The 18,778-nt window shown below is 37.0% G+C and overlaps 1 protein-coding gene across 4 annotated transcripts in view; it reads left to right on the forward strand.

Annotated features, from left to right (window-relative positions):
- Positions 1-18,778, forward strand: part of GLRA2 (glycine receptor alpha 2) — a 130,034-nt gene that overhangs the window by 16,552 nt on the left and 94,704 nt on the right. For 2 of the 4 annotated variants that reach the window (XM_084518853.1, XM_084518851.1), the window contains 2 exons: positions 5,380-5,447; positions 12,823-13,046. In XM_084518853.1, coding sequence (XP_084374979.1) covers positions 5,380-5,447; positions 12,823-13,046 — 292 coding nt within the window. Of the gene's footprint in view, positions 1-5,379; positions 5,448-5,543; positions 5,612-12,822; positions 13,047-18,778 lie in introns of those variants that run through there. The other 2 variants (XM_084518854.1, XM_084518852.1) reach the window with 2 other exon arrangements.

An 18,778-nucleotide genomic window follows, 5' to 3' on the forward strand; every position in this document is an offset into this window, starting at 1 on the left:
CACCTAGGTACTTGAAATAAAGACCACTTGTGTTGTGGTTCCTGCTTTCTTAACAGAAACCTAAGTAAACTTCTTAAATCATGAGCTTTTTCTCACCAGGTGTTGAAGTTTGTATTTAGGCAAAACATTGAAAACAAGTGTACAAACTGATCTGCTTCTGGAGATCAGGGGAATTTTCTCAGGGGAATTTTTCCAGTGCGTCAAAGCCCCCTTTCTTTCCTTGGGCATGTATCCATGGTCCCTGGCCAGAGGACTGGCTGAGACACATTTGATAACACTTTTCCAGTCCTTACTTTGCCTGCTTCACTCTGAGGAGGGAGGAAGCTTGAAGGATAAATAACTTGCTCCTGCCTTATGACCATGGCAAGCTGTGGTGTCCCAGCAGTAGTTCAGTGTTGCTGCCTGACGTACAAGGATGTGCCTGCAGGGCCATGAAGAGATGCGTTGTGAAGCTCTTGAAGTGGTAATTCAGATACATGTAGTACTGCAGCTGCAGAAGCAGAGCCCTCCATGGGAGTTGGCTGTTTTTGGTCTCATGAGGACTGTGCTGGATGTTGGAGGCAGTTTAGTTTGGTGGAGGAGAAATGGTTGGTAAAACCCCACCTGCTTCCGGAACTGGCAACTTAAAAAACTACATTCAGAAATCTTGCTGCTCTACCCTACTGTTATGGTATCTGTGTTAGCCGTGCTCAGGTCAGCATGTATGTCCTCAATCACATTTCACTCTCCTCCCTCATTTAAGCTTCGATGTGAAATCCCCACGCCACTGATGAGGGGACACCCAGTCCCTAGTGCGATCACTGTCCCCTCACTTTGCCTTATGGTCCTGGTTCTGGATCCCTGCTTTATCCTTACATTCGGAAGGGATTGATTTTAATATTTTCAAACAGTCCTCATCCTTATCCTGCTCTCTATGGTATGAGGAGAAAGGCAGTTCAGTTCAGCTTTCTCACTGATATACAGAATTAAATAGATTATCCAGGATAATGGCAAAGCACTTGTTCCATTGGCACATGTGCCAAAGTCAGAAGGTTGACCAAAAAATACTGTTTAAACAAAAAGGTGGAAGATTTGGCTTTAAGATTCTTAATAGATTCCCGAAATTTTCACTTTAATTCCATGAGAGAGTTCTGGCTCATCGTCTCTAATTTTGCTTCCATGCCTCTCTGCTTTGCCCAGAGTTCTTTGTATGTGTACCCATATGTCTCTGTGTACGTGAACTATATTTTAGTTTGCCTTACAAAACTGACAATTGTGCAGGCATTGTTTTAAATCTTTTATATAGGTTAGATTAGACTAGAATAGAATAGTTCTGTTGTAAGGGACCACCAAAGACCACCAGTCCAGCTGCCTGAAGCTGACCAGCACATTACCAAAGGCATTGTCCAAACGCGCCTTGAGCACTGACGGGCATGGGGCAGCACCCAGCTCCCCAGGAAGCCTGTTGCAGTGTGTGAGCACCCTCACACAGCAAAGAAACATTTCCTGATGCCCAGCCTGAACTCCTCGGCGCAGCTCTGTGCCATGCCCATGCCCGGCCATCAGGCCCCAGGAGCGGAGGCCGGCGTCTCCCCCTGCGTTTCCCCTCCTCAGGAGGCTGCGGAAAGCAACGAGGTTGCCTCTGGGCCTCCTCTCCTCCAGGCTGGGCAGCCCAAGTGTCCTCAGCCTCCTCCCACAGCACATGTCTTCCAGCCCTGCCGCCAGCTGTGCTGTCCTCCTCTGGATGCTTTCAAGGACCTCAGCAGCCTTTCTGTGTTGTGGAGCCCAGAACTTTTTGTTTTGCGGAACACACAATATTCAAGCTGAGGCTGAACCAACACTAAATATAGTGGGAAAATCACCTCTTTTGACTGGCTGGCTGTGCTGTGTTTAATGCATTTGCCAAATGCAGTATGATTATAATTTTCCTAACATAGACATTTTAGCAATAAGGCTGAAATTAATTTGAAGAGCAAAAGGCTGCCAGGTGCAGCCTAGAAAAAATGTATCAAATACACAGAGTCGAAGTGGACGTGATAATACAGATATGGTTAGTTGTGGTTAGAATGATGTCCAGTGAAAGAGTACAAGTAAGTCTTTCATGAACCTGCCAAATGAAGAAAGCTTTGGGGTCGTGTGTTAACCAAATTTGAGAATATTAATCAAAAGCTGCAGTTAGCAGTTGGACTGGTCTCAGCTTACAGCTTTCAGCACTCACCAGTCAACAGTAGTACTCCCTCAGACTGTGAGATGGATTTGCCCACTCTGGCAGATGACAAGGAAAGGATTCACTCTCCAGCCAGATGGTGGCAAGGTCACAGTAGTGCACCTTTGGTACAGGAGGTGTGAAACTGTATACCAAAGCAAATATAGGTGGATATTCAATGTACTCAGGCTTTCTTGCAGATGAGTATTAAGGACTTTCTGTGACCATTAAGTGCCCTGAAGTCACAGGAGGGGTATGACATATTACAATGTCAGGCATTATTAAGAAGACAGTCTATTGGAGAGTCACATCATCTGGCAACAGCAACACACCGTACAGGAAAGCAGGGGAAGGGAGTTGCAGGGAACAATAATGATATCTTGTTTGCTTGTCAGAATACCAGACACCTTCTTTCTGGTGTATTTGTACATTAGCTACCTGGGGGTTATTTTTTGGCCTGAGTACTTTCATGAAACAGGCATTTTTCTCATGACTTAAAAATGACTTTGACAATCTCAAATGTACCTGAAAGGCACCTAGACTGCTTGCTTGTTCATTCTAGGTGACGAAAATAGGCAGTGAAAAAGATTTGATTATAAAGTATATTTGGCTTAAATTTGTAGAGGTTATATCAACTCTTTTGAGATTTTAGGCAATAAAATCAAAATAAATGTGTTCTTTACCTTTGAAAAATTTTAGATTATGTTCACAAATCTTGGCTTTACTTCATAGAATTTTACTGCTTTCATTTTAAATGAGCTATTAGATAAGAAAAGTCTGATAGAGTTAGGAGTGAGTGTGAGAAAAGTTTCATGGGAAAACGTGATGTGGTGTGCCCTCTTTAAACAACACTTCTTCCTTAAGACATACAACACCTGTACAACCTCTTCCCATTGGAATAATCACATCAACTTCCATAGGAAAAAAAAAATCAATAGACAAAATAGTAAAAACATTGCAAACTTCAGTGTTTAGATATATTTTTTTCCTTTTTTTTTTTTTTTACTTCATTTGGTCCATGTTTCTTATGCACATTTACTAAACCCACAACTAACAGAGTGACTTTAAGAGAAAATTGGGCTCTTTGCTCAGAATCTGTAAATTATATGGTAAGATGTCATTTTATAAGATCATTTACTAAGTGCCTTCTGTTCTCATATGATTATAAATCCACCAATCCACCATTACACCTCTGACATTTAAAAACAAATAGAAATGACCAGGAAAAAAAAAAAAAAAAAAAAAAAAAAAAGTGATAACTCACCAATAACCCTCTTTCAAGATAATTTTGAGAATGAAGGAAATGTGACCGATTTTGTTGGCAGTACTTACGTTTACTGAGTTCTCATACAGCTCTACATCTAGCAGCAGAGAAGGTAACAGATGTCATGTAGCTGAATAATGAAATGAAAAGAAATATTTGCTTTGTTATAAGATGTGGTACTGTAGCATGTAACCATTCAGTATACAAATGTCCTGCATTCTGTAGTATAGTAACATATCCCTTAACACATGTAATTGTGTTTATTTAAGCTTACAGGGTTTCCATTGTCACTTAGGAACTGAAACCTGGGGTTCTCACATGTGATAGTTTTTGCCAGACAATGTCATAAGATTAAAGAGAAGGTTACACAAGGCATGGAAAATACTGAGGTACTCAATGCCTTCTTCATCTTGGTCTTTACTGATAAGGCTGCTGATCACTAATCCCAGATTCCTAAAAACTGTGGGCAAGTCTGGAGCAAGAGCTGTACTCAAAGAGTTGTGATCAGCAGCACAAAGTCCATCTGGGGGCCAGGCAATGCTGGTGCACTCCAGGGGTTGATACTGGACCTACACTATTTAACTTAATTAATTACCTAGCTGATGGGACAAAATGCACCCTCAACAAACTTGCAGGAGATATAAAACACAGAGGAGAGTTTATTACACCAGTGGGTTATGCCACCATTTAAAAGGAATTTGAGAGGTTGTAGAGACAGACCAACAGGAAATTCATGAAGTTTGACAAGGGGAATGTAAACTCATGCTCCTGGGGAAGAACAAGGCCATGCACCTGTAGGTTCACCAGCATAGTTCATTGGAATTTAACAGCCTTAAAATATATTACTATTGTGTTATTTCTTCACAAAGACAGGAAATTTGTTTCCTGGAAGGTGGGTAGTCTAGCACTCAGAAAGATGATACTGTAGCATTCTGCACTACTGTGCATCACTAAGCACATCACTTTGTCTTTCCATTCTTCAAAAAATAAATAAATAATAATAATTACATCAATTGTAAACAATTTCTCATGTAAAGGTGGACCTGAATGTAGGTAATTATGTTTTGTGCACTGTTTTTTATTTTTTATTTTTTTTTTAATATAGGGAAAGTTGTGTTGTTAAAATAGTAATGAGGAAAAAAAAAAAAGAGATAAAAGTATTTGATACTAAATGTTTATATCAACTTTTGTGTCACTAAAATTCAGACATTTTAATTCAGTTGTGAAACCCCTGTTTATTTCATCAAGCCTAAAAATCTAAGGGGCTAATAGAAAACTAATTAAATATTAAGTCCCCATTCATTCTACTACACATCAGTGCCTGCTAAATAGCAGGAAAGGAGGTGGAAGGGAAGAGATTACAAACAGCTGTCTAATGACAGCTGTGTCAAGCCAAAACAGATATTGTTAAAACATTTTGTTATAGGAAGGCAGACAACTCCATATCAGGTGCATGAAGACCTGCTCTTCTAAGTCCTTTTCCAGTAGACTGGAGTCAATATGAAAAGTGGTCCTTGCTGGGAATTTCTGTGCCAAGATGTTAGACACAGAGTGGGATAAGTATGGAGAGATAATCTTACAACTGTAAGTCTGAGAGAAAGGGAATGAGGAGCGTTTGCAATGCTGTAGTGTATCTTGCACTGGAGCTGTGGATTAAGAGCTGTTACACTCATGTTTTCACCCAAAACTTTTCCTACATCCTTAAATGGAAGGACGCAGTCCTGCATATTTATATAACAACATCCAGTGGAGCCAGGTTAATTAATTTTGTTTTGATAATGTTTTTCTTTTGATATACGTTTATGTGATCTGATTGGGAAAACTCACTTTCTGCTTGTTTTCAGCCACGTCTGTATCAGATTGTGCGGAGGCTGAGGGATCTGCACTTTTGTTTCAATGTATATTGCAACATTTTTATTGCATTCCACAGGTCCTCCAGTAAACGTTACTTGCAATATTTTTATCAACAGTTTTGGATCAGTCACAGAAACCACAATGGTAAGTGCTATGATGCCATTGGCAAGAGAACAACAATACATAATATATGTCATGAACACAACCTGTCAATTTTTCTATTTATTGTTCAACTTGCAGGTCCTCCTGTAAATGTTACCTGCAACATATTTATCAACAGCTTTGGTTCAATAGCAGAAACTACAATGGTGAGTGGGACTGGTCATTGAAGCCATCTTGTGAAGGAGTGGGATGTGATATAGAATAGAGATGCTCTAGATGTGAGGACATTTGCTAAGTTCTCAAGGTACTACCAGTTAATTAAAATATAAAAAATATAAAACAATTTTATTTAGAGATATATAAATAATTAAAATCAACTATCAAGTCTAAATGTATATCTATAGTGGCTGTGCCACAGTCTGTAGTGACTGTGATGGCAGCAAATAAAGGGATGCCCAAGGCAGATTTCCCAGCTCTTGTTAGCACCAGAAAAGCAGAAGATGGAATAGTTGGAGCTCAGCTGTGGGGTTTCCTGCCAAGAACCTGATATTTTGAGTGAGTCTTACACCCCAAGCTGAATTATCTGCTGCTGCAGACTGTGCTGACAAAGGTACCAGAAACGTCTTCTTCAACTTAGCTAAAGTATGAGCTGCAGATACATTAGTTATCTCTTTGAACTGCAATCACATCAGTGACTGAATGAACTTTAGTCAAATGACTGAAACATATAACTATAAGAAAACTTGGGTGTTTTCAGGGCCAATCTCATATTTGAAAGTGCCATGAATCCAGGTAACTGAAATGCATATTTTGAATAATTCAAAGAACACTATCAGCCATACAAACAGGGCCAAAACAAAAACAACAAAAAAAACCCTAATTTTAATAATTTAAAAATTAGATAGTTCAAATTTTCATTTCAAGATGAGATTTTTCTTTTAAAAGTTGATGAATTTTAAGAGTAAAGAAACCAAAGACAAAAAAAAAAATAAAAAAGAAAAGAAAAGAAAATTGTAGTCAATCATTTATTTATTTATTTTTTCTTAGTCTGGAATTAAATTTTCATTTTCTTTAATATTTCCTAAGAAAAAAAAAATATATATGTATATATATTTTCTGAGTACATCTGAAAAGATGTTGAGTTATTTAATCTAATTTTTCAAACACTGAATGAAGAAGATCTGTTAACTTATCCAAGCATATATACAACTGGTTACTAGGTTAATACTGAGATAGATTTTTTGATGAAAATATAATAATATAATAGTGTAATAAATCTATGATAATTACCAGATGATTCTGTATGTGGGTTAAAACTGTTCTAGGAAAGGTATTGTGACGAATCCCAGCTTTATTTCAGATTCTTTAATACTCCTCTCCCACAAAATAAACTTAAAAGGGTGCTCTCACCTTCACTGAAATTTTGGAAGAGCTATGTGCATAACATAGCTGTCCATTACCTTAGGATGTAACAGACATCTATGGATGTTTTTGAAGTGATTGCAGTATAGTTTCAATACTTTGTTTTCTGATAATTCCTATAGAGTGCCCAGGTCTTACTCTGTTTGCTGAAACTGGAGACAATAAAGATACTTTGCATCCTGTAGGACTGAGTTCTTGATAAATAAAAAATGAACTTGTTACTTAGAAAAGTACTTAAGTTATACAAAAGAGTTTTTTAAAAAATTTATATATATTTATTATTGTTATTATTATTATTATTTAATGGGATAAAAGATGCCTTGAAATCTTTGCATTCTTAAGGAACAGCAGATATTTTGCCTAACTTAAATATCATATTTAATATTAAAATAGTTAATTTAAATGTAATTGCAATTATACCATCATTTGGGAAAGAGGTAAATAAGGAATGTTGAGTCACAAGTCCTATGCTCCTAAATATTTTTACTTATACAAAAATAAATAAATAAATAAATCAACAATGGCTATTTAACATTTTCACAGAGATAAAGGGCGAGTAGTTACTAGGGCAGGTTGCTTTCTTAAATTGTATAGGAGAGTCATTTATAAATGACACAACTATAACATACACAGATAAAAAATAAGTAGATATGTTAATGCTTTAGAATACGTATCTGTAAACTTAAAAAAAAAAAAAAGTTTAAAATGACATGAAAAACATAATCTTGATGTAACATAATGATCAACAGACAAATTTTATTATTTTTTGAAAACTTTGTTATCCTGTGTTTGAGAGATTCTGAAAATATAGTTATGAATGTAGCCTTTTTTATCCAGCTTTGTCTGTTGATCTTAAGATGTAGAGACATCAGCATAGCTTTAAGTAGCAAAAAATCCTGCATGTCACTGGCTTTACAAGATGGCATTCAATGAAAATATTTGCACGACCTAATGCTGATTGCATTAATTAGACTCCTTCATTGCTTTGATTAAATCCCCTCATTGCATTTTACCGTCTATCAAATATGTTAATGTGCACCTTTTCAATGTTCATTAACACATTCTGCTGAAAACAGCTAAACATTCAAGTAGATGAATACAAAGACTGTTGGCTTTCTTATTTTGCTTTGTTCATAATATCTGCTGAAAGTGTGGAAAGTGTTCCCTTAGATGCTGTTCAATGGTTTAATATTGATTTTCTTAATGCTGTCACTTATTTAATGACTAGTATGACTAGTTTTAGGATGTTTTAAATTTGCTGTGAGAGGCAGACATCAATTACAGTTTCATCTACTTTGACTTTCTGAAATAGATGCAATCAAGGTAAAAATGTTGGCGTCCCTTTTGGTAAATAATGAGTTTTGTTTGATTCCTAGTATTCATTTATTCATAAAATACTCTTGATAGTTTTGACATAAAACTAAACGATTCTTTTAAGACCCTGGATTGTAAGTCAAAAAGAAACGTTCTTTTCTCAGAGGACAGGGATGGTAAGTGAAACCACGTATAGATACTGAAGTGACATTATCAAGATATAACTTGGAAGAGCTGCATTGGAAACCTTGGGAGATGAAAACTTGTTAGAGAGGGTTTCGGTAGGAGAAATGAACATGGCAAACAGGATTACAGTCCCAGGCCTACTTAATTCAATAAATTCTCAATAACGTTAGCAGTAGTAGCTTCTTTGTTCCAATTAGAGTAAACACCAGAATGAAATTTATCCCTATGTGAAGGCCAGCACAACTCTGTGTTGTGCCTATGTGCTATGCCCAATGTGTTCTAAAAGCTAAAATCCTTAATTGAGAAATAAAACAGAGGTCTGTGCTGGCTGTCTCCAAGAGGATGAATTCCACAGAGTTTTCATGTATTTTGTTCCCAAAATTCAAATATGTTAATCTCTCTGCTCTATTATGCACATGTGGGACAGTATAAAGATTGATTTTTCTTTGTTCCAAAAGAAACAGTTTCTTCCACATTAAAATGATGTATATTATACCAAAATAAAATAGTAAAAAATGCTAGATCAGAGTCAAGATAGAATTGATAGAATTGTTGGGGGAAAAAAAAAAAAAGAAAGAAAAAAAAATGAAAGAAAGAAAGAGCCAAGATTTTCCTGAGTAAGTTCACAGAATAAAGCAATTATGCCAGTAAGCTTTGTATCTATTTTTGGAAGCATTCACACATGCAGCATTCAGCAGAAAATCCACTGTACAGCATGACTCCAGTTGAGTATCACAGATGAGTAATCTACATCAGGCTGGGCAGAGTCCCAAGGAATTCAGATGTTCAGTGTCACAAATGACCAGGATTTTTTAGTTATCAGCTGTAGGAGAAGCTAAGAGCAGTTTGTGCATTGATGAACTAATTGTTAATTACAGAAATGACTAACAGTGAGAATGTTATTATTGTCGTTATGCCCTATATTTAATGACTGATACTATGCATCAGGTTCTCTGTTGGGATAAATGCATCAAATTCCAATTGTGTTTTGAGTACTTACGTTAGCAGAAAAAACAGCCATTCTTTAAAAACTTTAGTGGGGATAGAAGTTGGCTGTGGCTGGATAGATGATATTCCGACAAGAAAACACATACTACAAATAAGCTTGTTAGATCTCAGTTGAGCAATTTACATGTCTAGTTTTCACTGCATAAAGGACTCCCAATGAAGCCATTGAGGACACCTTACATGCTTAGATGCATAGTTAACCAAGCACTTTCCTGTTCCATGGCTTTGAAATCAATGATTAAGCCACTATTTTCCACTTAGCACTCATGTTCATGACTTCGAGAGAGAGTAGTCTCTCTGGTTAGCCCTTCCTATGTATGCAAGACCATCTAAGTCTGATGTTTGCATCAGACAACTGACTCAACACCTGGGTGATCAATGGGATCGGAGGGAAAGATGGGAGGAAGGCTGAGATCAAAGATGAGAGTAAGCTCAGAGTTAGTAAATAGGACTGAAGAGGGAGTGGGGATCTCCAGCACTCCCTGACACAGCAGTGCTTGAGGCCGAAGGAACACAAAACTTTGCAGAAGTTCTGGGGAGTGAGCCTGCTGGCTACGGAATTGCCATCCCTGACCTTGCCCAGCATGAAGTGAATGGAAAAATCTTTTCTCTCTAGATTCCTGTAACAGAAACTTAGTATATATGTGGATTGAGTCCCTAAATCTTCATGTAAATCTAATAAAACTGATCAGATGAATATTCCTTTAGTGTGTTAGCATTACCATGATCTTATGTCTTGAGAACAGAGGAAAACTCTTTATCTGAGTTGCCTTGAGCTATTGCTGGCATCAATATTGCCAGAGAGATTTAAACTTCAGGTCCACACTTCTCATTCAAAACAGTGGTACTGTCAGAAAGAATTTGTGGAGCAGGTGTACTTGTGGTAGTGTAGGAGTGGATTACAGTCCACCCACACCTACCCTCAGGAGCTCACAGAATACACACTATAGTCTGTCTGAGCTCCATGTTGTGGTATCATTCTCAGGAGAATTTATCTTTATAAGATAGCTACAACATTAGCACAGAAAAAGTAAATTCAAAATTCTGCACGATTGCATCTGACTGTATAAATGCACATCCCTCTTTGCTGCTTATACTGCAAGCATATGAGAAAACAAGTAACTGGTATTTTGATATGCAAGTTATATTTCCATTTTTATTTCTTATTTAAATATCTCTCTATATACATAAATACATAGATATAGATATTTATAGATAGATAGGAAACCAGTCAGACATAAAGAAAGGTTTCAGTGCTGTTTTGCTTCTAACAACACAGTCTACAAAGAAAAACCACTACCACCACCACCAACAAAAGCTTTTTAAAGAGTATCAGTGTGATGGCTCTAACATATTTATGAATTATGAAGATATATTTTCAACCTACGTATGTGTTGGAAAAGATAGTATAACTCTATTGGTATTTATGATTTTGGTATAATATATATCATTATATGGAGGTTCTCCTATGAATAAGGATTTTTCAGACTAGCTTTTGCTAGCTAGATCATCAACTACTGAAATTCATGAAGGCACATTTATTTATTGTTAGATATTTCTAAACAGTTTGCTGATTTGACTGATTTATGATTTCTGTGTCATGGGGGAAAAATCCCTCTGCTTTCTGTGGACTTCATTACATATCTTATTTTAATAAAAATTAAAAACAGTTGCTAAACTAGCAATAGCAATTGTATATTATTATATAGTTATATGTCAGTCACTGATGGCAGTTCCTGCCTTTGATGTAGAATGAAGGTCATGTAGACAGGAAGGTCAAGAGCCTTCCTGTCTTTTTTATTGATACTGTCCCATGTAAACATATAAGAAATTTTTTAAGACCAGGAGACAAGACAAAGTATGCTTAGGTTTGTTGTATCCTCACAAGATGTGATAATATTTTTTTTTAAATCAAAACTGCAAGTTAATACTTGATCTTAAACTGCATGAAACAACTCCATCATAAAAGTGCGGTGGCTTGTGAAAAGCAGATAGATGTTTTTCTAAGTACCTTTAATAAACGTGCTATTCTTAGACCTCTATCTGGTGTGTCTTGCTCTGATTAGAAGATGTTCATATTTTGACTCACATCTACACAACAGCTAGTATGGAAATGATAATGAAAATGAGAAAATACACGTTCCTAGTAAGACTGTGAAATTTCATTCCATAGTCTCAAAAATTACATCTGTTTGGATGTTAGAAATATTCTTCCTGAGCAGCAGCACATTTCATCATGAACTTATTGATAGAATGGTGGGAAACGCTGAAGCTTGGTGGGGCTCATTCCATGGAGTTCGTATATTTGGCAAGCTGCTTACTGCAGGTCTAATCAGAGTGAAAAAAATTATTTACATTTTAAGAATGATGATTTTTTTAGACTATAAGGTTCAGTGGCCTAACTAAACCCATGTCAACTCATACATTTTCCAAGTCAAAAGCACAGCGCTGCCATTTTAATGTACTGCTGCTACTACAAAACAAATCTTAAATGTAAGGCTTTTGTTCCTTTGACAGAATTATTTGCTAATGTATTCCTTCAGATAACGTAACCTATATAAATATTATTAAATATTTTCCCTTTAGAGGAAGAGTAGATATATTTCCAAGAAAGTATTCACAGACTAGCTAAGTGCTGCAATTTCAGGTAAATATGCTATAAGAGAAGGGAAAGATGGGGGAGATGATGCTTTTATTTGCTGACTTTGTAAATTCAGGATAAGGAGAATAGACATTAGAAGCTTTCCATTCTCTCTGTTGGGTTTTGGATTAGACACTGAAAGCTCTTTTCATACTCTTTTTTAATAGCTAGTTCTCGACACGGTATTAATGCTGGTTCTAAATGAACCTCTATATAATTGCTGTCTTCCCAGTTGTGACTAACAGACCACTCAGCAAAAGAATGCAATTAGAACAGTTTTAAAGGGATGCAGGGAGGGAGGAGTGAATGAAATAACATACAGAGAAAAGCATATGGTAGATAGAATAAGGATGCAAACAGTAAATAAGAAGTGCTGATTTAATTTCTCCTCTACAAATCTGGATTCACTGAAATTAGCAACTATTCATGAGTACATTAGAAATAATTGATTTACACATCGGAAGCAATTTATTTAAATTAGTCGTTTTATAGCATCTTTGTTGAAATTGTATATAGCTAGCCACAATGCTTTCTGACTTTCTAAGTACCACTGAGATAATCTATAGCATTTGAAAGAAGGTTGTATTTAACATTGGAGGTTGCAGTTAATATTTTCTTCATCAATGAAGTAATTTTGATTTGGAAAATGTACCAGTTGTGTTTGTTTGGTTCAGTATGGCATTTATACTGCTTAATTTTCAAATGACATCTCTCATATTCAAAAGATAACATAAATATTTGCTGTAACACTGGTACTGTAATAAGTGTAATAGCATAATGAAAGCTAAAGTGGGCTTCCAATTTTGCTAAGTGGCTCAGTAACCTTTTTACATGGCATTTCTGTAGGACTACAGAGTGAACATTTTTTTGAGACAGCAGTGGAACGACTCACGCCTGGCTTACAGTGAATATCCTGATGATTCCCTGGATTTGGATCCCTCTATGCTGGACTCTATTTGGAAACCAGATTTATTCTTTGCCAATGAGAAGGGAGCAAACTTCCATGACGTCACAACAGACAACAAGCTGCTAAGGATTTCTAAGACTGGAAAAGTGCTGTACAGTATCAGGTAAACCAGTTAACTTTATTTTTTGGCTCTTCATCCTATTCTTTCCTCTCAATCCCTGCTTTTCTGAATGCAGCTAGGCTTGCAGAATATACTTTACATATTTATTTTTTTCTTGTCCCTTGTGTACAACTGAATTGAGACTTAATCACAGCAGGGTAGAAAGAAAATATGCCTACATTCCTTTGCTAAGCTTTTACTTCTCACAAGATGGTCTGAAAGTGGCACAGCAGTACTACTTAACCTTGTTGGAAACTTAAGGATGTCTACTTATTTATAGGTATTCCTCAGTATTCCCATCAACATTAGCTCAAGCCTTCTTAGAAAGAGAAGAAATCAGCTCTTCAGTGGATGGTGGGTTGTAATTCAAAATTAAAGGGGAATATTATTTAAATGACTTCTGAAAACCTTAGGTAAAAATGGGCTTGAAACACAGTAAATGACACGTGAGTGGCCATGTAATCGGATGTATCTTTTCACAGTTAAAAATAACTGGAATTATGGAAAGCTTTTGTTTTAATACTAAGTGCATTGAAGTGTGTATCATGTGACTGGATTTAGGCTGAATGAATAAACACTTTGACAAAATATGATTGGATATGATCTGATGAAACAGGACATGTGCAGAGAATCAACTGCATTTCACAGGCATAAACTACAGCAAATCTGCAGTATTTGTTTGACATTCAGCTTATTGTGCATCATTATCTTAGTATAAGTAGTCAAAGGTGCAAAACCACTGCTCTTAGGGTGATTTAAAAAAATGTATTGTTCTGTGTGTTCCTGGGAATGCTTTTTACTTTTTCCCATTTTTGAATTGTGGAAAGTAAATATGGTAGTATCTATTTAATAGATTGCTTAGTGAATTTACTTGTTGGTAAGGAAAATCAATTCAGAAGACAGTTGTTTCTGACAAGGCATTCTGTTTGTGACCTGGATTTTCACTAAGGAATTTTTATTGATCCAGGTGTCCTGGCTAAGGAGAGTGGTGTTCTGTAGGATGCTAGATTAATAAATAATAACATGGCACTTTCTCCATTTCACAGAATTGCAGAATCACAGAATTGTAGGGGATTGGAAGGGACCTCAGGAGATCATTGGATCCAACCCCTCTGCCAAAGCAGGTTCTCTAGAGCAGGTTGCCCAGGTAGGTGTCCAGATGGGCCATGAATATCTCCAGATAAGGAGACTCCACAACCTCCCTGGGCAGCCTGTTCCAGTGCTCTGTCACCAAGTACGGGATTTTACATGATTCCAGTGGAAATTACTCAATAAGACCTCATTTGTGTTTGGATAGATTAACCAGTGTGGGACTTATACATTTATTGAGCAAGGTTTCAAATTGACATACCTGAAGAGTTTGAGAAAAATAGTAGGATAGGAGGATGAAGCTAGCACTAGCGGAGTGATAAATATGCTGCCACTTACAAATATTTCTTGTTTCATCCTGGGAAAGAAATGAATGCATCTGCTTGTTTGAATGACATCAGACACTGTCTTATTGGAGGCAACAGTGCAGCTGGGTGCTGTTCTGAATACAGATAGATAATTTCTCTGACATTTGTCCATGCGGGAAAAGTAATATTTCAAGCTGTCATACCACATTTGTAAAATTCCCACACCTAAATGCAAATTCATACAAAGTAGAGTAAGCAGTATTCCAACCAAGGACTAAACAAAACTCATCGTTTCTCATTTGTAACACACAACAGCAACAAAGGCTTACCTTGTACTTCTCACATGGCATAGAATTTTGAATAACACTGTACAGTGAAGAAATCTTTCCTGAGTACTGGACTTTGAAGTCAGAATTAATTAGAAAAACTTGTCTTTATTCTCTAGATGCTGGTTGCCTGTTGCTTTTAGTTGTGCTGTGTTGAAATAAACAAGAATATTTTAGTGATTCGTTTCAGTACACCGAGAAAGGTATAATGTTGCCATTTTCACTACTACACCAAAAGGACTTAACCTCACACAGTGGTATTTAACATTTAGCAATTAGTGTGCTCTAAATGTTTAAAGCACTTCACAAATATGTCTGAAATGTAGTAGTGTAGGCTGTTTTGTCATATTTCCAAATTTAATAAAATCAAGGACAAATTAATCTTGTATAAATATGCACTGTTTCTATTAAATGAACTTAAAACATCTCACGGTAATTAATGGGTAAGAAACAAGTTGTGTGTATTATACAACAACAGTGTTCATCTTCCCTATACATGTACACTGCACTTAAACAGTGAAATATGCTATACCAGAGGCACAGCTTGTTTGTGCTGTTAAATGCTGTGAGAGGTAAATCCTGCCCTTTCTGAAAAGAATTCGGAAAGCCATAGGTCAATATTTTACTTAAAAGAAACAGCTGGTGTAGGAGATGTGTGCTCAGGTAAGTTATTTCAAGGTCACTGAGGGAACAACCCCTGTGTTACTCCCAACACAGTGCTCAACTCTGGGAATTGTTTTATCCTGTGGTAAGCATGGGGCTGTGTGTCTTTCTTTCAGTGAGGGATAAGCCATCTTGCATTCACTGGTGATGGTAGAGATGGCGTAGATTTCAGTCATTGTTTACCTTATAGTAATTAATTATCATGCTCATGCTTGCAAACTGCTAGATCTATATTTAATTCACTGGGAGTTGTTATAGAAAATAAAGCCGGAGTGGTTGATATACTCACCTATGAATCATGTAAGTTTAGGAGTCTAAACCTATCTTTAGATGTTTTCTGCATGCTCAGATGGCTACCTTGGTATCTGTTTTAATCTCAGATATTGATATCATGGTATATATGCTATATAAAGCCTGAGGAAAGACCAATATGGAGAAAGCTTCTGAGCCTACAATATTTGTAAGAGATTTGGTGATGGGTATGGGAAACATGAAGGATTATGGAGCTATAATAGTTTAGTTTCATACTTGCAAAAGATTCTGTATCATTTTAAAGGACAGACAAACTTGAAGTTTTAAGGTGGAGGATGATATTTTTGCTCCAGCCCTGGAAGCAAACTAGCACACAGACTAGGTCCTTGGATAAAACTGATTTAAACCCTTGGGTACTGCAGAGAGAACAAGAACACTGGGAAGGGAAACCAGATTTATTCAATACCACAAATATACACTTTTGTCACTAGTGACATGGCCACAGCTCTTAGAGGTGCATGTATTTTAAAAGGCAGCAGTTACAGTAAAGTTAAATTCAGCAAACAATTGTATTTTATTCGGGATCAGTCTCAGTGGCACTCTTTGAGCTACAGAAAACTGTTAAATAACAATAGTTTTTGTTTTAAAGCACTCTGCAGAGAGCACTCAATGAGAGGGGTTCATTATAGCAGCATTCAATATAATTGGGTTATGTTGTGTATATTTTGTATGCCGAAAAACAATGAGAATTAGAATCTCATCCCACACAATGTAACCCCCCAGATGCCTGTGACTCATCCCTCTGAGCTCCCGACCCTTGAATGATCTCTGCATGGACTGGATTTTGTAGAGGGACTACACACTTGCAAATAATGGCAGTGCTATGCGATGGTACTGAGAGGCCTGTTCCTGGCACTCAAATCCCATATGACACCTGGGTTTTCTATTGTGTACACTGCTCAATGGATTTTATGTTCCAGGGGCAAGGATCATATCTTCTCTGTCCCACTGTGGACACCTGGGACACCAGTAAAATGCTAAAGAACCACACAGGAGACTTTGCTTTCTCTCTGAGCTGCAAATTTGTGCTACCTGATTCCCAAAAATTCATTCCAGGCTGCCAGCCAGTTCAGAATATTAGCATTTGCCAAAAAGGTTATTTTAGCAAAGTGTCTTCCTTCCTTCCTTCCTTCCTTCCTTCCTTCCTTCCTTCCTTCCTTCCTTCCTTCCTTCCTTCCTTCCTTCCTTCCTTCCTTCCTTCCTTCCTTCCTTCCTTCCTTCCTTCCTTCCTTCCTTCCTTCCTCCCTCCCTCCCTCCCTCCCTCCCTTCTTTCCTTCCTTCCTTCTTCCTTCCTTCCTTCCTTCCTTCCTTCCTTCCTTCCTTCCTTCCTTCCTTCCTTCCTTCCTTCCTTCCTTCCTTCCTTCCTTCCTTCCTTCCTTCCTTCCTTCCTTCCTTCCTTCCTTCCTTCCTTCCTCCCTTCCTCCCTTCCTCTCTTCCTCCCTCCCTTCCTTTCTATGAATTAATTACCCCCCTCTCCTTTTAATATTTTAATTGCATCTCAGTCATATGAGCTTGATGCACAAGCTGATATAACTCAACAGTAGCATAGATCCATTGAACCTGGAATATATTGGCCAGGAAGGTAAAGAGGCTGGAACTTCTCCTTCTTCTACTACTTTATTTTATTATTTTTTTTTCACTTCCAATAGCCACAGAGGCTGTGAAGCTGTATTTTGAAATGTCATTCCATTACATTTAGTCAGGCAAAGTTACAAAGCAGATTACTTCATATTTTTAAAATATGCAAAGAATTTAGAAGGTGTTGCATAATTTGACAAGAGACTTATATGGAATTCTAGGGAGGAGATTTGAGCATATCACAAATTATTTTTCTGTCCTATTTTTGTTACTTCTATTACAAGAGCAATGAAATACCTAGGAAGAAATCCCTCAAGTCTTTCAAAATAGTATTTTTTATCTTTGGAGTTATTTAGACAATTGCTTCTGCATGGTTTCAACTCTTAACCTAGATTTAATTGTTAAATATTATTACAGAGGAAGGTGGTGTCTACTAGAGAGCAATACTGTGCAGCTAGGGCATCATGAATCTGGAAACACAAGATATTTGTCTGGTCTGTATTTGTGCAGCTCTTCTGGGGGTGATTTATAGACACTTCATTTGGAAAAAGTATCTAACAGGATGAGCTGGCATATCCAAAAGCTCTCTCCTACTTATTTAACCAAGGAGAGGTATCTGTGAAAACCGCACATTTATTTACAAAACCATCCTCTGTGCCACTCGTGTTACTCACAAGTTTCCAAAACTGACTCTTCATTGAGAGACCACTGAGTCTAACCCTGATGTGGGGTTAGACTCAGGGCACCATTTTGGGTTACATTACAATCTATGGTTACAATATCACTCATGTAAATCATCAGAATTAATCTATAACACTTCTATAATTCAGTTTTTCTGAGTGAAAGTCCTGTGCTGTGTAAGTCTCCTTTGTATCTGTGTTCTTTGTCCTATGGGAAGAAAATGCAAAGCAGATTTAGGAGATACATAAGTTACACTGGTTTTCCATTCACAATAGACTGTATTTGGGAAATGATGTCCATTACCCTCCTGAAAAATGTTTCTTATAAATAAGAGTATATCTTAGATCTGTACTGTTACTACAAGATCTGTTGCCATATTACAGTAAATTCAGGCATGGATCTTTAACAATAATCTTAGGGTACAAACCTTATCAGCTACCCAGCAATGTAACTCCATTTACACCTGATGACATTGTTGTGTGTGATCATCACAGCACGACAAAGTCTAGCCTAACAGAGTGGTAGAAAATGTTGTGTTCCACAGTTCTGCACATATCCTGTGCTTAAGTTCAGTGACTTCAATCTTATTTTACAATCTAGTGTTGGGATTTAAGAGGATTTGGACTTTACTAACAGCATTGTCTTTTCATGTGACAGATTAGAAGAGGGGGAGGAGACAGAATGTTACCACGATTGAAGTGGTTGTTTGCTACGTAGGAACCCTTATCTCCTACCTCACACTCATATTTATTACCCCAACTTCTACCAGAATAATATT

This window comes from Aythya ferina, assembly GCF_964211825.1.
Source record: "Aythya ferina genome assembly, chromosome: 1".
NCBI lineage: Eukaryota > Metazoa > Chordata > Aves > Anseriformes > Anatidae > Aythya > Aythya ferina.